This window comes from Babylonia areolata, chromosome 23, assembly GCF_041734735.1.
Source record: "Babylonia areolata isolate BAREFJ2019XMU chromosome 23, ASM4173473v1, whole genome shotgun sequence".
NCBI classification, from domain to species: Eukaryota; Metazoa; Mollusca; class Gastropoda; order Neogastropoda; family Buccinidae; genus Babylonia; species Babylonia areolata.
This window is the reverse complement of record NC_134898.1, coordinates 46,636,341-46,661,340: the sequence shown is the minus strand read 5'-3', so window position 1 is coordinate 46,661,340 and position 25,000 is coordinate 46,636,341. Positions and strand designations below refer to the sequence as shown.

Here is a 25,000-nt window from a genome sequence, read left to right as displayed (position 1 = left end):
AGCACACTTTTTTCTTTTTGCTTGTTATTGGTTTTGTTTCTCATTAAAAATGTAGAAAATTGAAAGCATTACATTTGTCTTGAATACATATTTTTTATCATTTAGTTTGCATTTGCACGAGCCCGCCTCTAAATGGCGAGTTTTAGTGTCATTCAGTGTTTACATCATAATATACGTCATTTGTGAAAACTGCTACTGTCATATATCACTTTTCACGCGCATGTGATGAAAAGCGAAAGGGAATAAAGCGGGATAGCAGCATAGCGGGACGGCGGCATAACGGGTACCCCCCACAAAAACAAAACGAAAAACCACCACCACCACCACAACAAAAATTACAGGCATGTGTCGCTATCAAGTCGGCGAGAAATCTGATTGGCTGACAGATCGAGACGACATACATTGTACAGTGACCTCGTCGACATTAAATCATGTGCGTTGCAGATTACACAGGGTTAACCATGGGCAGACCATAGAGCACAAGACTTATCAGTGGGCTACACTCGAGTACACCGTGTCACTCTGCAGCGCTCATCCTCTGTGTGTGTGTGTGTGTGTGTGTGTGTGTGTGTGTGTAGTGTTCTGAGTTCCTCTTAATAAGTGCTGTGTGTGTGTGTGTGTGTGTGTGTGTGTGTGTGTGTGTGTGTGTGTGTGTGTGTGTGTGTGTGTAGTGTTCTGAGTTCCTCTTCAGAAGTGCTCTGTGTGTGTGTGTGTGTGTGTGTGTGTGTGTGTGTGTAGAGTGTACTGAGTTCCTCTTAATAAGGGCTCTCTCTCTCTCTCTCTCTCTCTAGTGTGTGTGTGTGTGTGTGTGTGTGTGTGTGTGTGTGTGTGTGTGTGTAGAGTGTACTGAGTTCCTCTTAATAAGGGCTGTGTGTGTGTGTGTGTGTGTGTGTGTGTGTGTGTGTGTGTGTGTGTGTGTGTACTGAGTTCCTCTTCAGAAAGTGTGTGTGAGTGTGTGTGTGTGTGTGTGTGTGTGTGTGTGTGTGTAGTGTAGTGAGTCCCTCTTTAGAAGGGGCTTGTGTGTGTGTGTGTGTGTGAACTCAGAACTCAGAACTCAGAACTCAGAACTCATTTAATTGTCGTAAAACCATCATAGGAATTATGGACACTATAAACTAAACTAAACACAACAAGCAAACAAAAAGTAAAAGCAATAAGTTGTGAGCCCATGCAGGATATTCCATAAGACATAGCTATGGACTGCGAACTTTAAAGCATTCATATATGTATTTTGCCAGTTCTGGTTGGAAATAATTTTGTGGCAACAGAGAACTCGGCCTTTGGATTATTGTGTTGCCAGTGCCATCTGGCCAATGATTCGAAGACTGGGAATTGACTGTCACAAGTAGGCGAGACCTCAAGTCAGAGTACACACTACACTTGTCCAGAAAATGTAGTTCATCCTCTATAACTCCACATGATTTACATAGCCGGTCTTTCCTAGTTACGTTGTAGTGACGTCCACGCTCAATTTCAAGTTCATGTGCACTTATTCGCAATCGACATAGTGCTCCTCTGTGTTTAGTATTTTTGCAGCTGATCAGGTAAGGTTGTAATGTATAAGTATTTGCAATTTTGCAATAAAAGGAGAGCCTTGAAATGGTCTCGTTCTTTCTGCTGTTCCAATATTGAACATATTTATCCTGTAGTTTATTCAAGACTGAATATTTTAGTCGCTTAATGCTGAGTGTGCCTTGGTTCTCCCACACGTGGGAGAATCCAATTGAAACCAGTATCTTTTTGATAAAATTAAGCCAAGGAACTTTTTCCAATGAATCCATCGATAACATATCATCATATGCTTGCCTCAAATAGCTATCTTCTTTTGATTCTATGATGTGTACCCAAAATGAGATGACCTGACACACTGCGGTCAGAGAAATGGGGTATCTGCCCAGTTCTGCCAGGACTGGTAACTTAATTGATCTTTTGTGTACGCCCATTAAGCTCCTACAGAAGTTGACATGTACATTTTCTGATGGGCATTTTGTGGAGAGAAAGGCATCAAATTGGTTGAACAGCATAGAGGGCGTGGAGAAGTTTGTCGCAGTTTGATTGAATGGAAACCACACCTCAGCGCCGTAACTGAGAATTGGGGTGACTAAAATGTCAAACAGTTGCGTCATTACATCAATTTTTACTTCTTTCCCTCGCACACTGCGTTTCAGAGCATGCGCTGCTTTATGTCCTTGTTTGGCTAAGTGGTCTTCAGCAAGGTGAAAATTTCCACTCTTATGAAAAATAACTCCCAAGTATTTATATCTATCCGTCGTTTCGATGCAGTTATCGCCACATGAAAAGAGCACTGGTATTTTGGGGTCGTTTTTTGTGAAAATTACGACTTTTGTTTTGTCCCTGTTGATTTTAAGCCCCCATTGCAGACAGTATTCATGTAGTTGGTCAAGTTTGTTTTGTAGTCCGACTTTTGTTGTCGAGAGCATCACAATGTCATCCGCATATAACAGATAAGGGATCTGAGTCTTGGTTGTTTCATTGATGTATGGTGAGGTGTCATCGTGTATATATTCTCTTATGTCATTAATGAAAATATTGAATAGCGTGGGGCTAATAACATTTCCCTGAAGCACTCAAGTGTGTGTGTGTGTGTGTGTGTGTGTGTTCGTCGCAAGACCGCCCGTCCTCATTTTACATAAGCACTATTTCTGGAACGGGCGAACCGACACCGGCTCCCCTCCACCCGCCCACTCCCCCTCCTCAGTCCCACCACACTAATTTTCTTCACCTCCACCCACCCCCCGTCCCACTTCCTCTTCCCCATTTCCCTCACACGCAGCCAGATTAACGACGTTTCTCTCCTCCCCCCCCTGCCCCCCCCCCCACCCCCCCACTCCCACACCTGACTCACTTGCCAACACCGCGTCAGTCTTTTCGTCTTGCTCTGCACTTGCTCCAGACGTGACGGAAAAGAAGAAGAAAAATAAAAGAGCACACAAAAAAAAGCAATCACAAGGAAAAAAAAAAAAGGCAAAAAAAAAAAAAAGGGATAAAAAAGAAAAAAGGAGAGAGCAAACCAGGGGGGGGGGGGGGGGGGGGAGGGGGAGGGGGGGGGCGGGGGGAGGGGAAGAAAAAAAAGAAGGCGGCGTCACGGCAACCCCAAACCGGTGTTACACCACAGATTGTTCCAGTCCTTGAAATGCCCCCTACTGACCCCCCCACGCCCCCCCCCCCCCACCCCGCCAGCCCCCCTTAAGGGCTGGGGGTGGGTGGGTGGGTGGGGGGAGTGGCGGGGGGAGGAGGGGTTAGGTACATAGTAGAAGAGGAGAAAGGGAGTCAGTGGGGGATGTGGGGAGTACGTTTTTGGAGATGTTAACATTTTCGACAACTCTCCCTTTCCCTATCCCACCTATCACCCATACTGCTTATATATATATATATATATATATATATATATATATATATATATATATATATATATATATAAGCAGTATGGGTGATATATATATATATATATATATATATATAGTCAGCCATGAGCGTGCCTGCATCAGACGTGGACAACGCCCTTCCTAGATCTTCGTCAGCGAAGCCAGGCCATGATTGATATATATATATATATATATATATATATATATATATATATATATATATAAGCAGTATGGGTGATATATATATATATATATATATATATATATATATATATATATATATAAGCAGTATGGGTGATAGGTGGGATAGGGAGAGTATATATATATATATATATATATATATATATATATATATATATATGTGTGTGTGTGTGTGTGTGTGTGTGTGTGTGTGTGTGTGTGTGTGATTCCATTGATCCAACATGTGATCAACAATCCTCAGTGTACTCTCAACGGATCCTCTCTCTGTCTGTCTGTATGTCTGTCAGTCTCTGTCTTTCCCGGCCCCCTCTGTGTCTGTCTGTCTGTCGGTTCGTCCAGTCTGTCTCAAGTCACGCGTTTGTCTTGCCTGACTAGACGATTCAGTTGTCACATGACTGTCGCCGCCCCCCCCCCCCCCTCTTTTTTTTTCCCCTCCTCAAAATTATTGCATCAACACTATTTTTGGGTGACACCGATAACGAGAAGACAGCTGGACCTTCCTGGAAAACGATGTTTCGCCATAAAATGTCTTGCGGGTTTTCCCGATCGACTTGTTCACAGGCGCCTTATAGTCTAAGAAAATTACGAAAATACCTAAAAAAAATTGCAAGAAAAGGTTTTTTTGGCTCTATGTATTCAGGATTTTTCACACTATCACCTGTAAAAAATCGAAGAAAATCGAATGTCAGATAAGAGCAGGAAAATTAAATAAAGAAAAATAAACACAAGGAGATGGCGCGAACGGAACACCATATTTGAGTCTGAAACTCTCAACTGGGTCACGTCACTGACACCTTGTCAAGGATGCCACAACGGGGATGGGCCTGTTAAGTACTACGCTTCTCCGGCATTTCGTCCGCGCAGCTGAACCTGCCTACCACTGTATCTTATGCTTCTCTGTTGAGCGTACTGAATATCATACATGATTTTATATTGCTTCATTGTTAAGTAATGTTTCCGAAAAAGCAAGTGTACTTACAACAGTCAAATTAGACTGTTACTGAAATGTAATCACAGTTATCATAATCTTAAAGTGTGCCAGCACAGACTGCATGGCAGTGGCATTGGGGTAGACAGGTTCGCGCGATTCCTCCGTGTTCGCATGTGTGAAGTCAGAGTATGGTAAACCATGCGCTTAATAAAGTTTCTTTCGCTGAAAATTTAAAGATTTTCTTTTTTGAGATTTCTTTGCAAAATGGAAATGGACTAACATCAACACATGTGTGATTTGCAAACACCCCTGCAGTGTTGACAAAACATTTTCCGTACAATCGGAAAAGGACTGCAAAGGTGATAATAACATTTTTTTTTTTTTTAGTAAGTTTGTGGGCTTTCGTTCCCATCAGTGTTTATTTCATATGTATTCGTTTGTTTATTTCCTTAAGCACTGTCTTCAAGGCTGAGCTTTTATTGTTTTCCTTTGTTTGTTTGTTTGGTGTGTTTTTTTGTTTGGTTGTTGTTTATCTCCATTTAACTACTGACTGTGAAAGTGTGTGTGTGTGAGTGTGTGTGTGTCCCTATCCAGTTTGCATCGGAATCGGTACAAAGACACATTGAAGTCTGCCCTCACAACCTATTTAAGTATCACTACTACTACTACTACTACTACTACTACTACTACTACAACTGCTGCTGCTGGTCAGGTGCTTCTGCTACTCAAGTTTTAGATGCCGAAGAAGATGACGATAGGAAAAACATCTTTGATAATAATGATAAGTAGAAGAACAACAAAACAACAAATCAACAACAACAACAACAATGATGATGATGATAATGATAATAATAATTATGTTGAAAATGATGATAATGGTAATAATGTTGATAATGATGATGGTGATGGTGATTGTACAACTACAACAGCAACAACAGCAATGATGGTGATGACGAAGACGATGACGATAACAAAAACAAATAATAATAATGATATTAATGGCAATAATGATGATAATATTTATGATGGAGATAATAATGATAATGATAATAATAATGCTAATCTAGATAATCTAAATAATGATGATGATGATGATGATGATGATGATAACAACAACATGTGGAGTGTTGGCCCTGAGGTAACGCGTCCGCATAGGAAGCGAGAGAATCTGAGCGCGCTGGTTCGAATCACACCGGCAGTCGCCAGTATTTTCTCCCCCTCCACTAGACCTTGGTCTGGACGCTAGTCATTCGGATGAGACGATAAACCGAGGTCCCGTGTGCAGCATGCTATTAGCGCACGTAAAAGAACCCACGGTAACAAAAGGGTTGTCCCTGGCTAAATTCGGTAGAAAAATCCACTTCGATTGGAGAACAAATCTAGCTGCAGGCAGAAAAAAAAAAAAAAAAAAAAAAAAAAAGAGTGGCGCTGTCAGTATAGCGACGCGCTCTCCCCTGGGAGAGCAGCCTGAATTTCACACAGAGAAATCTGTTGTGACAAAAAAGAGGGAGGGGGAGGGTTTCCTCGTCAATTCTTATAGTCCATTGTCTTATTTATTTCTTCGATGATTTCAGTATATATTTCATTTTACGATGTTGTCGCCAGTATCATAATAATACCTATTTGAATACTAATGGTAACATTACAAATGAGGATTCATTACAAAAACAAATTATGTGAAAAAAAGAAATTTCTCAGCTGGAAATGGAAATTGTGTCCCCAAAACACAGTTATACCAGCCAAAGAATTCACAGGCAGTGACTGTAAATTCAGAACTCTATCAAATCGATCAATCAATCAAAAACACTTTAGTCATCCACATGGAAATTCACTGAATTGATTATTATTGATTAACTTATCATTATTATTGGTCTTGATTATTGTCTCGTTTTGAGTTGATTGTGTAATGGACTATATATATATCTAGTGGAGTGATGGCCTAGAGGTAACGCGTCCGCCTAGGAAGCGAGAGAATCTGAGCGCGCTGGTTCGAATCACGGTTCAGCCGCCGATATTTTCTCCCCCTCCACTAGACCTTGAGTGGTGGTCTGGACGCTAGTCATTCGGATGAGACGATAAACCGAGGTCCCGTGTGCAGCATGCACTCAGCGCACGTAAAAGAACCCACGGCAACAAAAGGGTTGTTCCTGGCAAAATTTTGTAGAAAAATCCACATCGATAGGAAAAACAAATAAAACTGCATGCAGGAAAAAATACAAAAAAAATGGGTGGCGCTGTAGTGTAGCGACGCGCTCTCCCTGGGGAGAGCAGCCCGAATTTCACACAGAGAAATCTGTTGTGATAAAAAGAAATACAAATACAAATACAACAAATAAGTATAATGACTTACATCTGTTATCAAGTTGTTAATATTCACTGTATTCAGTTGTTGTTGGCTTTTTTTTTTTTTTTGGTGTGTGTGTGTGTGTGTGTGTGTGTGTGTGTGTGTGTGTGTGTGGGGGGGGGGGGGGGGGGGGGGGGAGGGGGGTTCAGTTGTTTCCTAATCTATTTTGAATTGTCATTATAGATTTATCGCTATCTCATGAAGCAAGGGCTACGCCTGACAGGCAGCATAGTCCCAGCTCTCATTTCTTTCGTCAGTTGTGTTGGAATGTGATTGTGCGTTGACGTGAAAGTTGTGTATGTGCTTTATGATGGAGTGGAGTATACACTGGTGCTTGTTTCGTGCGATTCTGCCACCGGAACCTCAAGTTATTTGGACATGTTTTCTGTGTAACCTGGCAAGTATTCTTGCTTGTCAGAGCACGCCATTTCTTCACCATCCCCTTTCGCACGCGCAGCCCGCTCCGCGTGTTCCTGAACCTGACCTCTACCACAGGCCCTTGCTTGATGTTCATTTCCCCCGTGTGTCTTACACACGGGACCAGCTCCTGTCCGTGCCTCCTGCAGCGCTTGACCCTACCACCTCCTTCCCTCGTGTTACAACAACTTGCGGGGGAGGAATCGCCTTCGTTGTTTCAGACAGGCTGCTCCCACACACAACGTACACAACTGCCTTCCCCTTAATCATTGTCGCTGCCACATTCCCACCTCAATGTGTTCTGCCTCTACCGTCCGCCACCAAACAAGAAAAATAAACTTTCTGATACGATGTTCATAGAACAGTTTCCGGACTTCTTAGAATACGTTAACAGTTTACCAGGCTCCCTACTTATTGTCGGTGACTTTAATTTTCATTTTGATTCACCCACACAGTTTTATACCTCTAAATTACTTGAAATTGTCAGTTTGTTCGATCTTAACCAGTCTGTAACCGAGCCTACACACAATCGTGGTCATATCATCGATTGGGTGTTGCACAGAAATGAGGACTGCCTCCTGAAGTCTACTACCGTCGATCACACCCTGTCCTCTGACCATCACAGTGTGACGTGTCATCTGAACCTCACCAAACCTCCCACGCCCCGTGTGGTCTGAACTGATCTGAACTTTCCTGCCTGAGTACAGCACGTCTAAATTCACTTTACACTGATCCAGTTCTCTTCAATAGATCTCGTCACTCGATCAGTGTAACCCGCGGGGGGTACCCGTTATGCCGCCGTCCCGCTATGCCGCCGTCCCGCTATGCCGCTATCCCGCTTTATTCCCTTTCGCTTTTCATCACATGGCGTGAAAAGTGATATATGACAGTAGCAGTTTTCACAAATGACGTATATTATGATGTAAACACTGAATGACCCTAAAACTCGCCATTTAGAGGCGGGCTCGTGCAAATGCAAACTAAATGATAAAAAAATATGTATTCAAGACAAATGTAATACTTTCAATTTTCTACATTTTTAATGAGAAACAAAACCAATAACAAGTAAAAAAAAAAAAGTGTGCTAGAAACGAATTTTAAAGGAAAATTACAGATCATTTCTCCACTAGTATCTATAGCCCAAAACAAGGAAATGGCGGAAACAATCTTCCAATGTACTGCAAATGTAAAATGCCCTGGTACCGAAAGGGAATAAAATCATATTACCGCAGACCCATTGTCAAACAATCTCTCTCTCTCTCTCTCTCTCTCTTGTGACAAAAGACAATCCGTAAACGGGTCGGCACAACGGGTCGGCGGCACAACGGGTCGGCGGCACAACATACGCTCCCGTAACCCGCGACTGATAAGAATCAGTATGAACTGTCTCTGCCATGAAATGCCGTTTTGGAACGAGTGCTGACGACATCAGTCGGCACTTTACGTCACTCGGCTGAGGGTTGAGCGGGGGATCCGTTCAGTCTGCAAGTTAGGATAACAGCAGTTCGAGGATAACGGCACCACACACGTCACTCCCGCCAGATCCACAGTCACAGATCCTCCATGTAATTATCTGACGCTGAAGTCAGTGTCATCTTCGAATCCGAAGGACGAACATCAACAGATGGATGACTAAAGTGTCTCGCGCCACGTGCATGTTGTAATCATTATGATAATAAATTATGTTATATTATTGTGATCCCGAGTCGCCCATTGACCAGTTCACCTGTATGCTCAGTTGCTGTCAGTCTCTCTCTGTCTGTCTTTGTCTCTGTCTCTCTCTGAGTCTCTCTGTGTCTCTCTCTGTCTCTCTCTGTCTGTCTGTCTCTGTGTCTCCCTCTGTGTGTATGTGTACGCATATGAATTTATGCGTGTACTTTATATTTTGTATTATATTTTAATCACTGCTAAATGATAGCTTGGTTTTAATCGTGTATACCTGTCTAGATGTTTAAGCTTTGCATAATGTTGATTTATGTATGAGGGAGAGAGAGAGAGAAGCAGCCGAGAGAGAGAGAGAGAGAGAGAGAGAGAGAGAGAGAGAGAAAGAGAGAAAGAGAGAGAGAGAGAGAGGAATGGGGGTTAACGTGTTATAATGATAACATGTTATCACCAACACAGCTTCCACTGAAAAAAAGAAAAAAGAAAAAGAAGAATGAATAAATAAACAAACAAATAATCAGATACATGATTAGATAAATGAATAAAGAATAAACTGAAAGACTAAGTACGTGACGAACTAACTAACTAACTAACGTACTATATATATGATAAACAGATAAATGGATAAGATAGATCAGTGAATAAATAAATGAATAAGCAGACAAATGATGAATATATAAATGAATAAATAAATTGATAAATCCAACCCCCAACCAAAAAACAACAACAACAACAAAACAAAAAACAACAACAAAAAAACAACAACAAAACAACAACAACAAAACAAACCAACAACAAAAAACAAACAACTAACTAACAAGCAACAAACAACAACAACAACAAAATCGAAAGCAAGTTGCCCTGCATTTCACCACCTCGTTGCAATGTGGTTCAAAATCGAAAGCAAGTGGCTCTGCATTTCACCATCTCGTTGCAATGTGGATCAAGTGTCAGCGCTGAGCTAAAGTTCCCTCCCCTCCCGCTAACTCACTCTCCGCACCCCCCCACCCCCCCATCCCCTTCTGGAGGCACCTCATCCCCCCCCCCTCTCTGTACCTGTCCCTACTCATTCCACCCCCACCCCACCATACCCCCCAGGAAATAAAAATAGTTAAAGGAAGAATAAAGGATAAGAGAAATGTTCAGATTGACACCGCTTCAATAACTGCTTATCGTTCCTTCCGGGTATTCCCGAAAGACTGGAGAAAAATTCCCGATTGCCACATTGGTTCAATTATTGATTTATCTAGATATCTATTCATATTTTCATTCGTGTATTTGTTCACGTAGTTATATACCTTTTAATTGATTTATTCGTCTGCTTACTTATAACACACACACACACACACACACACACACACACACACACACACTTGAGAAAGTAAACCAGCACCCAAAAATAGTCTACGGGAGGTAACTCTGTTTAGCACCGCTTGCCAGGAAGCTTGGTTTGTTTACCCTGCATAAGATTATGAAATGAAAAACTACGGGAAACAGTCAGGGAATGAACATATAATTATGAACATAAATGAATAAATGTCCTTCCCCATCCCCCTACGCCAATATACATTGAGTCATTTTTTTTTGGTTTACAGTCTTACTACATTTCCTGTCTTGAAGAAGAATCCACACAGACACACAGACACAGACACAGATACACACACACACACACACACACACACACACACACACACACACACACACACACACACACACCACGCATACATGCACACACACACATACTTAAAACATGCACACACACACACACACACACACACACACACACACACACACACACACACACACACATTGAATGGATTTTTCCCCCAATATTTACAGTCCTACATTTCCTGCCTCGAAGAAGAAGACTCCTCCTCGAACTCTTCCTCCTTCCCCGGGTGCTGTCAATGTACCCGACACCCGGTGCTGTACCACTGCCACCGGAGATGCCCACACAACATGCACCCGGCGTCAGTGATGGTGACTCTGTGCTCCGCCGAGCTCTTACCCAGGTCCAGATTCGCTGTCACAGGAGTCACCACGGCCGTTCTGGACATGTCGACTGGCCTGGCGGACAGATCTGCCACTTCTGGTAAGCGTTGATTTGACTGTCTGCATTCGTTGTCTGTTTGCCCCCCAAAACGGAGTATGGCTGCCTACCTGGCGGGGTAAAAACGGTCATACGCGTAAAAAAAAGAAAAGAAAAAAAAAGCCCACTCGTGTACATACGAGTGAACGTGGGAGTTGCAGCCCACGAACGAAGAAGAGAAAGAAGAGAAAGAAGAAGAAGGTTGTTTGTGTCTGTCTGTCTACGTGTGCGTGTCTTAAATCTGATTGAATGACACAGGAAACGAATGATGAGCGCCCAATGGCAAGCTGTCAGTCGGATCTACTCCAGGTAGGCAGCCTGTTGTACAAATGACCCCGTGTTTGTAAAACGCTCAGAGCTTGTTCTCCGAGCGCGGATTAGCGCTATAAGTATCATCATCATCATCTGTCTGTATGTCTGCTTCATCCTTTTGTGTTCTGTATGACTAGTGTGTTTGGTGGTGGTGGTGGTGGTGGTGGTGAGTAGGCGGGGGGAGGAGGGGCGGATGATATCCACAGTTTCAGTTTTACAAGGAGGCGTCACAGCGTTCGAACAAATCCATATATCACGCTACACCAGACCTGATAGGCAGATTTCTGATCACCAGCGCTTAGTCAGACCTTGAGTGCATGTTTATATATTTGCGTTCGTATCAGAGTGGATTTCTTCCACAGAATTTTGTCAGAGGACAACACTCTCGTTGCCATGGGTTCTTTTTTTTCCCCAGTGCGCCAAATGCGTGCTGCACACGGGACCTCGGTGTTTATCGTCTCATCCGAACAACTAGACACTAGATTTTCCAGTCAAACTCGGGAGAAAGGGCGAGAGCGGGATTCGAACCCAGACCCTCAGTGACTTAGTATTGGCAGACAGTGAGCATATTAACCATTCTGCCACCTTCCTCTTGCCACAGTCCTGATGCCTGTTCTCCAGCAAGCGAAGTCTCCTGATGGTAAGGCCATGATCTGGAAGGATACACAATACACAAACTTTATTGTCTATACTTTGGTACAGAGATTTTCTTTTTGGCAGTAGCACATGTCCAACATAAGAAGAAAACAACAAACAAAAATAAAATGAATAGAAAATAAAAAGATAAATTAAATGGCACCAAATGGAAATAGCTATATACAAATATACAGATTACTGAAGGATGCAGGAACGGACAGCAATGTGGCAGAATGGTTAACACGCTCAGTATCCGTGAGGGTGTTGGTTCCCATTTCTGTTTCGGCGCCCTTTCTCCCAAGAAAATCAAACTTGAGCGCTCTAGTCTCTCGGATGACACTATGAACCGAGATCCCCGCCGCTTCTGTGCAGCACGCACTTGGCGCACTGAAAAGATCCCAAGGCACCAAAAGGGTTGGTTGTCCTCTGGCACAATTCTGTTGAATAATTTATTTATTATTATTATTATTATTATTATTTTATTATTATTATTACTACTACTACCTTTTTTATATTATAATTATTATTTATTTATTTATGTAAGCTTATCTATTATTTATTCACCTTTTTTTTTCTCAAGGCCTGACTAAGCGCGTTGGGTTACGCTGCTGGTCAGGCATCTGCTTGGCAGATGTAGTGTAGCGTATATGGATTTGTCCGAACGCATTGACGCCTCCTTGAGCTACTGAAACTGAAACTGTTGAATAAACCACTCTGATAAATACACATGGATTTATTACTCGTGATCTATTCACGTAAAAGCGAAAAGCGCTTCCAGCCTATCATGCTGGGAATCACGTTCTACAAAATGTCTCTTTGCCATTCTTCTTCTTCTTCTGAATAGTAGTAGCCGTTGCAGCAATAGTGGTGGTGGTAGTGGTAGTAGTAGTAGTGGTAGTAGTGGTGGTTGCATGTCTTTTATTCAATATGTGATATTTTCGTTGAAGAATTAACTTCGCACAGTAAGACTCAGTAGCGAGACGGTATGTCCTTTTGAACATCTTTCTTTCTCTCTTTTTCTTTTCTTTTCTTTTTTTTCTTTTTTTAAAAGACATTATAGACTATTAGAATGTGCGTGCGTATGTGAGTTATTTTCCTCTGGAAAAAATAAGTGTAATTCACACACACACACACGCACACACACACACACACACACACACACACACACACACACACACACACACACACACACGAACACCCCGACTACCACCCACACCCCCACACCCAAAGACCACCCCCCGCACCCTCTCCCCTTCCACCCCTCTCCCCCCTCCCCCCCCAAAAAAAACAACAACAAAAAAACTAGAAAAAAAAAATCGGGCAACCTCTCACTCTCTCTCTTTTATCCACACACAAACACATGCCTAGAGTAACCATGCTAGCTAATGAAGCACAACCCAACCCCCCACCCCCACCCCCGCCCAAACCCTCCTGACCCTGACCCCACAACTCCCATCACGACGATCTTCCTTTTTATTTAACAACGCAGGCACCACCACCAAAACAGATGGAATCCACCCACAAGCCTCCTCCTCCTACCCGGCTGACCATGCAGACGGAAGCCATCGTCACCACCCGCCGCTAACCCCCGGCAGAAGAAACGACAGCCAGGGGACAGCGGACGAGGCCGAGGAAGAGCAGCAGCGTGGCGGCAGCATGATCGAAGGCATCATCACGTGCCAACCCTGCGACCCAGCTTGCAATGGATGCCTCGGGCCAGGTCCGCACAACTGCCTGCGCTGCTCGGAAGGGTACCTGGCGGTCGGCCGCCACGGGAACTCCCTGGAGTGCGGGAAGGTTTCGGCGCCACCCCCTGGTTCTCAACAGCAAGAGCATACGGCTTCGGGCATTTCCAGCATCCATAGGATATCTGTGGTGTCCATGGTGTTGTCCGCATCGATCTTCTTGATGATCAGCGTGGTGATCATATTCCTGATTTTACGGCGGAGGCTGAAAGAGGTGAGATCATGTTGCGTTATGTTGTTGAGGATGGCAAGGGTTGGTTATTTTTGTACCTCCTCCCTTTTTGTTGTTGACGCTGATGATGATGCTGTTGTTATTCTTGTTGCTGTTGTTGTTACTGTTGCTGTCAGCTTATATGAGCTTAATAAGAGCTTATAATCACAGATTTAGATAAGTTTACGGTTGGGCCAACAGCATAGTGAGAGCTGTATCATCAATGGTTTCTCCAGTGCAATGGGAAGTCATTTACAGCTGAGACTTTTGTGAAGGACTATGACTCTCAAAACTAGGAGGCTAAATTGCGCTGGCTCTTAATGCTGCAGCCTTGTCGTTAGGGAACCATCCCAACGCCGACTGTCCAAAAACCCTCTTGATCAAGAGAGTTCGGGTGTAACATGGGCAAGACACCCTCCACTATAATCAAATTTTAGCCCAGATAGTCGGGACAGCAGTTACCTCCTGTGCTGTTCTGAGGAGGAAGGTGGCAGAATGGTTAAGACGCTCAGCTGCCAATACAGAGAGTCCGTGAGGGTGTGGGTTCGAATCCCGCTCTCGCCCTTTCTCCTAAGTTTGACTGGAAAATCAAACTGAGCGTCTAGTCTTTCGGATGAGACGACAAACCGAGGTCCCGTGTGCAGCACGCACTTGGCGCACTGAAAAAGAACCCATGGCAACGAGAGTGTTGTCCTCTGGCGAAATTACGTAAAATGAAATCCACTTTCATAGGTACACAAATATGTAAGCATGCACTCAAGGCCTGACTAAGCGCGTTGGGTTATGCTGCTGGTCAGGCATCTGCTCAACAGATGTGGTGTAGCGTGTATGGATTTGTCCGAACGCAGTGACGCCTCCTTGAGAAAGTGAAACTGAAACTGAAGCTGTTCTGATGGTCATAGTCGAAAACGACTGACTGTCACACTGTTGCTGCAGTAGTAGTAGTTGTTGTTGTTACTGTTGTTGTTGTTGTTACGATCACTGTTGCTGTAGTAGTAGTAGTAGTTGTTGTTGTTGTTACTGTTGTTGTTGTTGTTACGATTACTGTTGCTGTAGTAGTAGTAGTTGTTGTTGTTACTGTTGTTGTTGTTGTTGTTACGATTACTGTTGCTGTAGTAGTTGTTGTTACTGTTGTTGTTGTTGTTACGATTACTGTTGCTGTAGTAGTAGTAGTTGTTGTTGTTACTGTTGTTGTTGTTGTTGTTACGATTACTGTTGCTGTAGTAGTTGTTGTTGTTACTGTTGTTGTTGTTGTTGTTACGATTACTGTTGCTGTAGTAGTTGTTGTTACTGTTGTTGTTGTTGTTACGATTACTGTTGCTGTGGTAGTTGTTACTTTTGTTGTTGTTGTTACGATTACTGTTGCTGTGGTAGTTGTTACTTTTGTTGTTGTTGTTACGATTACTGTTGCTGTAGTAGTTGTTGTTGTTGCTGTTGTTGTTGTTGTTGTTGTTACGATTACTGTTGCTGTAGTAGTTGTTGTTGTTACTGTTGTTGTTGTTGTTACGATTACTGTTGCTGTAGTAGTAGTTGTTGTTGTTACTGTTGTTGTTGTTGTTGTTACGATTACTGTTTGTGTAGTAGTAGTAGTTGTTGTTACTGTTGTTGTTGTTGTTACGATTACTGTTGCTGTAGTTGTTGTTGTTACTGTTGTTGTTGTTGTTACGATTACTGTTGCTGTAGTAGTTGTTGTTGTTACTGTTGTTGTTGTTGTTGTTACGATTACTGTTGCTGTAGTAGTTGTTGTTACTGTTGTTGTTGTTGTTACTGTTGTTGTTGTTACTGTTGTTGTTGTTGTTGTTACTGTTGTTGTTGTTGTTGTTACTGTTGTTGTTGTTGTTACTGTTGTTGTTGTTACTGTTGTTGTTGTTGTTGTTACTGTTGTTGTTGTTACTGTTGTTGTTGTTGTTACGATTACTGTTGCTGTAGTAGTTGTTGTTGTTACTGTTGTTGTTGTTGTTGTTGTTACTGTTGTTGTTGTTGTTACGATTACTGTTGCTGTAGTAGTTGTTGTTGTTACTGTTGTTGTTGTTGTTGTTGTTACTGTTGTTGTTGTTACTGTTGTTGTTGTTGTTGTTACTGTTGTTGTTGTTACTGTTGTTGTTGTTGTTGTTACTGTTGTTGTTGTTACTGTTGTTGTTGTTGTTACGATTACTGTTGCTGTAGTAGTTGTTGTTGTTACTGTTGTTGTTGTTGTTGTTGTTGTTACTGTTGTTGTTGTTACTGTTGTTGTTGTTACTGTTGTTGTTGTTACTGTTGTTGTTGTTACTGTTGTTGTTGTTACTGTTGTTGTTGTTGTTACGATTACTGTTGCTGTAGTAGTAGTTGTTACTGTTGTTGTTGTTGTTACGATTACTGTTGCTGTAGTAGTAGTAGTTGTTGTTGTTACTGTTGTTGTTGTTGTTGTTACGATTACTGTTGCTGTAGTAGTTGTTGTTACTGTTGTTGTTGTTGTTACGATTACTGTTGCTGTAGTAGTTGTTGTTGTTACTGTTGTTGTTGTTGTTGTTACGATTACTGTTGCTGTAGTAGTAGTTGTTGTTGTTACTGTTGTTGCTGTTACGATTACTGTTGCTGTAGTAGTTGTTGTTACTGTTGTTGTTGTTGTTACGATTACTGTTGCTGTAGTAGTAGTAGTTGTTGTTGTTACTGTTGTTGTTGTTGTTGTTACGATTACTGTTGCTGTAGTAGTAGTTGTTGTTGTTACTGTTGTTGTTGTTGTTGTTACGATTACTGTTGCTGTAGTAGTAGTTGTTGTTGTTACTGTTGTTGTTGTTGTTGTTACGATTACTGTTGCTGTAGTAGTTGTTGTTGTTGTTACTGTTGTTGTTGTTGTTGTTACGATTACTGTTGCTGTAGTAGTTGTTGTTGTTACTGTTGCTGTTATTGTTGTTGTTGTTACGATTACTGTTGCTGTAGTAGTTTTGTTACTGTTGTTGTTGTTACGATTGCTGTTGCTGTTGTAGTTGTTGTTGTTACTGTTGTTTTTGTTACGATTACTGTTGCTGTTGTAGTTGTTGTTGTTACTGTTGTTGTTGTTGTTTTTGCTACTGTTGTTGTTGGTGTTACGATTACTGTTGCTGTAGTAGTTGTTGTTGTTACTGTTGTTGTTATTGTTGTTGTTGTTACGATTACTGTTGCTGTAGTAGTTGTTGTTGTTACTGTTGCTGTTATTGTTGTTGTTGTTACGATTACTGTTGCTGTAGTAGTTTTGTTACTGTTGTTGTTGTTACGATTGCTGTTGCTGTTGTAGTTGTTGTTGTTACTGTTGTTTTTGTTACGATTACTGTTGCTGTTGTAGTTGTTGTTGTTACTGTTGTTGTTGTTGTTTTTGCTACTGTTGTTGTTGGTGTTACGATTACTGTTGCTGTAGTAGTTGTTGTTGTTGTTGTTGTTGTTGTTGTTACTGTTGTTGTTGTCTGTTACTGTTGTTGTTGTCTGTCTGTCCGTCCGTGGCCTTCCCCTTCCTCTCTTTCTCTCCACTGACCTACTTTCTCTGTCTTTCTCTATGTTTGTCTCTGTCTGTTTGTCCGTTTCTCTGGCTGGCTGTTTGTTACCAAAAAAAAGTAATGTAATAAAGTACAATACAATACAATAAATACAATACAATACAATACAAAGCGGCTTCAAGATACATACGCACACGCACGCACGCACACACACAATATTAATATATATTTATAAATCTATATATCTGTAGCTCTCTATATATCTCTCTCCCTCTATCTTTCTCTCTCTCTCTCTCTATATATATATATACATAGCACAGGGTCAAGCTAAAAAAAGGCAACATCATATAAAATGTCATGAAACTGGTGGAGAGAGAGAGAGAGAGAGAGAGAGAGAGAGAGAGAGAGGGAGAGAGAGAGAGAGAGAGAGAGAGTGTGTGTGTGTGTGTGTGGAGGGGGGAGGGGAGTAGGTGGGGGGGGGGGGGGGGGGAGGCGGGGAGGGGGGTGCGGGAGAGGGGGAGGGTGAGGAGGAGCGGAGGGGGTCGGGGAGTAAGGGGTGGGGGGTGGGGGTGGGATCCTAAATCCCACGTGTATGAGCATGACCCCCCACCCCCACCCCTCCTCCCTTCTTCCAGGTTTCCTTGCCTTGTCCCGTTCCTTCGGATGAGGCGATAAACCGAGGTCTCATGAGCAGCATGCATGCACATAACGCACGTTAAAGAACCCAGCGCAACTATAGGGTTGCCCTTGGCAAATTACGGTAAAAAAAAAAAAAAAAAAAAATCCAGTTTGATAGGAGAACAAATACAAATGCACATGCAGGCTGAAAAAAACAAATAAACGCGTAGTGACGGGCTCTTCCCGTGGAGAGCAGCCCGAATTTCACAGAAAGAAATCTGTTGTGGCAATACAATACAATGCAATACAACACAATACAATACAATACAATACAATACAACAAGACACAACATGACACGATACGACACAACGCGCATCAACACAACGAAACACAATGTGTGTGTGTGTGTGTGTGTGTGTGTGTGTGTGCGCGTGTGTGTGTGTGTGTGTGTGTGCTTGAGTGCGCGTGCGTGTGTGTGTGTGTGCGCGCGTGCGTGTGTGCACGTGTGTGTGTGTGTGTGTGCGTGTGCGTGTGTGTGTGTGTGCGCGTGCGTGTGTGTGTGTGTGTGTGTGTGTGCGCGCGCGCGTGCATGCATGTTTCAAATGTCTAAATTTCTGCCCCCCGCCCCCCCTCCCCTCCCCACCTCTCCTGTTTCAGAGACGACGGATGTTCTCTGAAAACGGCCTTCCGTTCACCAAACAGTTTCTGGGACACGGTCACTCCCCTGTGTTTATTGAACGTCCTCCTCGTGCAGACCTTGACCTTGTGACCACTCTCCCTCTTCCCGAGGACAAGGACGATGACGATGATGATGGTGCTGACGACGTGTACGACGAAATCGGCAATTCCCGTACTTCCCTGCAAGTCCATCCACAGGAAGAACAGGTCTCCCTCCTTGGCGAGTCCTGGCGAGTCTGCTCGACTCACCACGTAATGCACGCAGCGGACTGGCGACTTGTAGGCTCCGCAGAGCACCACACGACCTCAATGGGCGCTCCATCGCAGTCCTACCTGGACTACAGAATGTGCATGTTGACTCAGAGCAACGAGACCGACCCCAAGATGCCTAAAGCACCCGTCTCAACCATGCATGCCGATGACGATGATGGGTGGGACGGCGAGTTTGAGGCATCCCTAACACCACCACCGTTGCCGCCCCGAAACAGAGCGACGGGTGCCCAAGGAAGGACAGACCGAGAGGACACCACCAGCACGGAAGTAGAGAGCAACACCACCAATACCACCAACAGCAGCAGCAACAACAACAGTAACAACACCACCACCACCACCAAAACCACCACGACGACCACCAACACCCCCAACAGCAACGATGACACGTCCACTAGCACCAAAGGCACGGCAGGACACCGCCCTAACTCCTCAGCAGCAACAGCAGCAGCAGAACGGTACAGGTTCCCTGACATAGAGGAGGACGGTGACGGCGGTCTGCCCAAACCGGGCATCATGGATCGGATCTACCGCATGCTGCGTCGGACCACCGAGACAACCCAAGTCCTCAACCGGAACCGGAACCGGAACAGCGCAGAGAGCAGACCGGAAACTAGTGACAGTAGTGCAGAGCGGAGCAACGGAGCAGAGGCCAGCAGCTGCCACGTGAAGAAGATACCCGAGGAAGGAGACTGGGACACCGGGGCGAGCTCTCAGACTCCGAGGCCTGGACGGACCGACGCCACCGCTGAAGGGGAGGAAGAGAAGGAGGAGGAGACACAGACACAGACAGAGACACAGACAGAGACACAGACGGAGACACGTGAGGACATCTCGGGGTCGTACGTCACAGATGGTTATCTGCCTTTGTCGTCCGTCGTTCTTCCCTCAGAATGTCTCTTTACGCAGGAAGCAGGTGATTATGATGATAGTGATGATTATGAAGAGGATGATTCTTCTTCTTCGCGCGCTTGTGTGTGTGTGTGTGTGTGTGTGTGTGTGTGTGTGTGTGTGTGTGTGTGTGTGTGTGTGTGTGTGTGTGTGTGATTCGCGTGCATGCGAGTATATGTGTGTAACTTTAAACACAAAACATTTTTCTGTTCAAATTCTACACACACACACACACACACACACACACACACACACACACACACACACACCCGCCCCCTCCCCCGCCCCACAAAACAAAACAAAAAAAACCCCAAACAAACAAAAAACAAACCAACAAAAACAGCAACAAGAAAACAAACAAACAAACAAACAAACAAAAAAACCCCCCATCCCTTCGATTCTGTCCCAATATCGCTCTTAAAGAACGAGACAACAAACGAAGCTTTTGTACAGTATGCACGTGCCAGCCATTTCTGACTTTCGTTTTCCCTTCCAGACTCCTTGAGCCTGACAGGAACGTTCCAGAAACTGTCCAGCAGTGGCAGGCACAGCGGATATTTCCCTTTGTCGCGCGCGATGACGATGACCAGCTCGTACGTGAAGTCTTCAGACCTGTCCTCTGGGGGATACCTGTCCACGTCTTTGTCATCTGCACGGTCCTCCCAGGGGTCGAGCATCCTCTACGTTTCCAACGGCTCTGGAAGCGAATCTGAGGTATTGAAGAGGAGTTTGGAAGTCCAGCAAAGTAGCCTGTTGGAGGAGACGACGTACACCAAATACAAGCCTTTCCCTCTGCTGTGTCCCGACTATGATGACTCTTTACCACCGCCAAGCTACTGCCGCGACCGACGACTGCTCCCGGAAGAGCTGTTCCTGAAGAAGGTGGAGAGTTACCTCCAGAGACCCCTGAAGGAGAAGCAGCTTCACTTGTTGAGCGACATGCTCAGCAATTACCTGACGCCCGCCTTCTCCTCCTCCACTCATCCGGGCGGTACCGCCACGGGCGGGAAGGAGAATCTGGCGCCGACTTTCTCCCCCAAGTGGCAGAAGGAGGAGGCGGTCTCTCACCAGGGGGGCGTCGTGAGCACGGAAGGGTCGGACGTGCGCCTGGAGATCCCCCCTGAAGCAGTGCCCCCGGGCAAACCCCTGACGGTCCGGGCGGCCATTTCCACGGGCCTGGAGCAGGCCCACCTCAAGCTCAACCTGCCCGAGGACGAGCACATCGCCAGCCCCATCGCCGAGTACTCCGCCGCGGGGGTCGGGAAGGACTTCAGGTTCCGGAAGCCCGTCAGGATCATCCTCCCGCACTTCCTGCCGCGCACGTGCACCCCGGAGCAGGTGAGCGTCTACGTCTTCCGGTGTGACCCGGGCGGCGGCGGGTACTCCCTCCGGAAGCTGACCCTGCGGAGAAGCGGCGCCGGCGAAGAGAAGGAGGAGGAAGAGGAGGGTGAGGGGGCTCCGGTCACGGACGTGTTCTCCTTTCTGGACGGCAAGCTTCTGGAGATCGTGACGGACCACTTCAGCGCCTACCTGTGCACATGCTGCCAGAGCGAGTGCGTGGCCCAGGAGTTGAACCTGCTGCTGTTGGCCAGCAACGAGAGGAAGGCCGGCGGCAGGCAGGACGTCCACATCAGGCTGGAGGTCTGGGATGGCAGGCTGGAGGTGTCGGACTTTTTGCAGGTGTGTGTGTGTGTGTGTGGGTCTTTTTCTTGTTCCTTTTTGTTCTTCTTGTTTTCCTCCTCCTCCTCTTCTTCTTCTTCTTTGTTGTTGTTGTTGTTGTTGTTGTTGTTGTTGCTGTTCTTCTTCTTTTCCATGATCAGCATCATCATCATTATCTTCTTCTTCTTCTTTTTTTCTTATTGTACTTGTTGTTGTTGTTGTTGTTGTTGTTGTTGCTATTGCTCTTCTTCTTTCTCCTCCTCCTCCTCCTCACTATCTTGTTGTTGTTGTTGTTGTTGTTCTTCTTCTTCTTCTTCTTCTTGCTGTTCTTCCTTTTCATTGTGTTCGTTCTGCCCTCTCTCCTCCCTGTCGCTGTTGTTAATAATTATTCCTTCTTTCCTCTCTTCGCTCCCCCAATGCCCTCCACCTTTCTCTTCCTTCCTTCCTTCCTTCTTTCCTTCCTTTCATTCCCACGCTCGTCAGTATTTTTTTCTCCCTCCCCCCCGCCACCCCCCCCCCACCAACCCCCACCCCAAACCCTCTATCCTCTTCCACTAGATCTTGTGTAGGTGGTGTGGACGCTATTCATACAGGTGAGACGATAAAGCGAGGATCCGTGTGTAGCGTAAACTTGACACACGTGAAAAACAAAACAACAACCCCCCAAAGTTTCAGTTTCAGTTTCAGTAGCTCAAGGAGGCGTCACTGCGTTCGGACAAATCCGTATACGCTACACCTCATCTGCCAAGCAGATGCCTGGCCAGCAGCGTAAGCCAACGCGCTTAGTCAGGCCTTGAGAAAAAAAAGAAAGAAAAAAAGAAAGGTGAATAGATAATAGATAAGCGTACATAAATAAGTAAATAAATAAATAGATAAATAATTATAATATATAAAAAAGGGGGTAATAATAAATAAATAAATAAATAGATAGATAAATAAATAAGACAACAATGATGATAAATAAGCAAATAAATGTAAAACATGAAGACACATTCACACATACACTCACACATGCATAACAGATATGCACACGCACACATGCATAACAGATATGCACCCACACATGCATAACAGATATGCACCCACACATGCATAACAGATATGCCCCAAAACACGCGGCAACAAACGACGGCATGTCCCTGTCGAAATTCTGCAGAAAAATCCACTTTGAAAGGAAGACAAACAAGACCCGGAAAAAAAAAAGAAGGAAAAAAAAAAAGAAGGAAAAAAGTGGCACCCTCAGTGTTGCGACGCGCTCTACCTGTTGAATTTCACTTAGAGAAGACAACACAAGACAAGGCAAGACAAGACAAGACAAGAAAGACAAGACAAAACAAAACAAGACAAGACACGACAAGGCAAGACAACACAAGACAAGACAAGACAAAACAAGACAAAACAAGAAAGACAAGACAAGGATGACAACACAAGACAACACAAGGCAAGACAAGACAAGACAAGACAAGACAAGACAAAACAAGAAAGACAAGACAAGGATGACAACACAAGACAACACAAGGCAAGACAAGACAAGACAAGACAAGACAAGGCAAGACAAGAAAGACAAAACAAAACAAGACAAGACAAGGCAAGACAAGACGAGACGAGACGAAACGAGACAAGAGAAAAAAGATAAGGCAAAAAAAAAACAACAAAAACACAAGACAAGACAAAACAAGACAAAACAAGAAAGACAAGACAAGGATGACAACATAAGACAACACAAGGCAAGACAAGACAAGACAAGGCAAGACAAGACAAGGCAAGACAAGGCAAGACATGACAACACAAGACAACACAACACAAGGCAAGACAAGATAAGAAAGACAAGGCAAGACAAGACAACACAACACAAGGCAAGACAAGAAAAGAAAGACAAGGCAAGACAAGACAAGACAATACAACACAAGACAATACAAGACAACACAATACAAGACAACACAATACAATCTACTTTATCTATATATCTGACGTGCGCGACAGCCGAGTGATTAAAGCGTTGGACTTTCAATCTGAGGATCCCGGGTTCGAATCTCAGTAACGGCGCCTAGTGGGTAAAGAGTGATGATTTTTTCGATCTCCCAGGTCGACATATGTGCAGTACCTGCTTGTGCCTGAACCCCCTTCATGTGTTATACGCAAGCAGAAGATCAAATACGCACGTTAAAGATCCTGTATATCCATGTCAGCTTTCGGTGGGTTATGGAAACAAGAACATACCCAGCATGCACCCACCCCCCCTTCCGAAAAGGAGTATGGCTGCCTACATGGCGGGGTAAAAACGGTCATACACGCAAAAACCCACTCGTGTACATACGAGTGAACGTGGGAGTTGCAGCCCACGAACAAAGAAGAAGAAGAAGAAGAAGAAGAAGAATCTGTATTTATTTCTTCTTCTTCTCTTTTTGACCACGCAGGACAGCCTCCAACAGCGAGGATCCACCCTCAACGATCAGAAGCTCCAGCGAATCGACCGGAAGAGCATCCCACCCCCGGAAGGTCACGTGGACGTGGAGAAGCTGCTGATTGGCTGCGAGGTGGCGGAGGAAGACAGTCGGGTGTGGACGCACGCCAAGCGGCGGACTGGAAAACTGATCCACCAGGAAAGAGCGGTAAGCATGGTGGTGTTTTTTTTTTCTCTCTTTTTTTCCCTTAATAATAATAATGATAATAATGATAGTATTTATATAGCGCTGGATCTTGTGCAGAGACAAATCTAAGCGCTTTCACACCAGTCATTTACACGCATGCATAACTCTAAAACTGAAAGAAACTGAAGACAAGGGAGAGGCAGGGGAGGGAGGCTATCTTGTGAAGAGGTGGGTTTTAAGGCCAGACTTGAAAGAGCTGAGTGCGGAGACCTGACGACGCGAAAGAGGAAGTTCATTCCAAATGCAAGGTCCAGAGACAGAGAAAGAACGGCGTCCAACAGTGGAGTGTTTGAATCTGGGTATGCGTAAACAGAAGGGATATGAAGCCGATCGTAGAGAGCGAGATGGAGTGTAGAGGTGAAGGCAGCCACAAAGATAGGAAGGGGCAGATTTGTGAATACATTTATAACATGGAGTGCTGATCTTATACTTTATTCTTTGTGAGACAGGGAGCCAATGGAGATGTTGCAAAATAGGAGTGATGTGCTCAGAACTTTTCTTTCTGAGGAAGAGTCGGGCAGCAGAGTTTCTTCTTCTTTTGGGGGTGGGGCTGCGGGGAGGTGTGGGTGGGGTGGGGGTGGGGTGGGGGGTGGGGGTGGGGGGGTGGGGAGATGGAGGTGGAGGGGGATGTTTGGTTGATTGTTGGCTAAAATAAAGAAAAAAAAAAAGAACCCAACAAGATGCAGATGGAGAAACTGAAATACAGACACAGACATTGACAGTGTGTGTACTTACATCACCACTTGGTTGTGAAGACTTGATTATGATTAACAAAGAATACAAAACAGCCGGCATTTTCTTTTATCTCCTCATTCCATTTCTTCTCTCTCTCGCTCTCCCTCTCTCCTT

General features: G+C 44.4%; 1 protein-coding gene across 1 annotated transcript in view; it reads left to right on the top strand.

Moving 5' to 3' along the window:
* Positions 1–25,000, top strand: part of LOC143298131 (uncharacterized) — a 43,208-nt gene that overhangs the window by 13,982 nt on the left and 4,226 nt on the right. Inside the window, exons 2-6 of the mRNA XM_076610851.1 lie at positions 10,781–11,033; positions 13,468–13,937; positions 18,660–19,866; positions 20,338–21,521; positions 23,918–24,112. Coding sequence (XP_076466966.1) covers positions 10,781–11,033; positions 13,468–13,937; positions 18,660–19,866; positions 20,338–21,521; positions 23,918–24,112 — 3,309 coding nt within the window. The remainder of the gene's footprint in view (positions 1–10,780; positions 11,034–13,467; positions 13,938–18,659; positions 19,867–20,337; positions 21,522–23,917; positions 24,113–25,000) is intronic.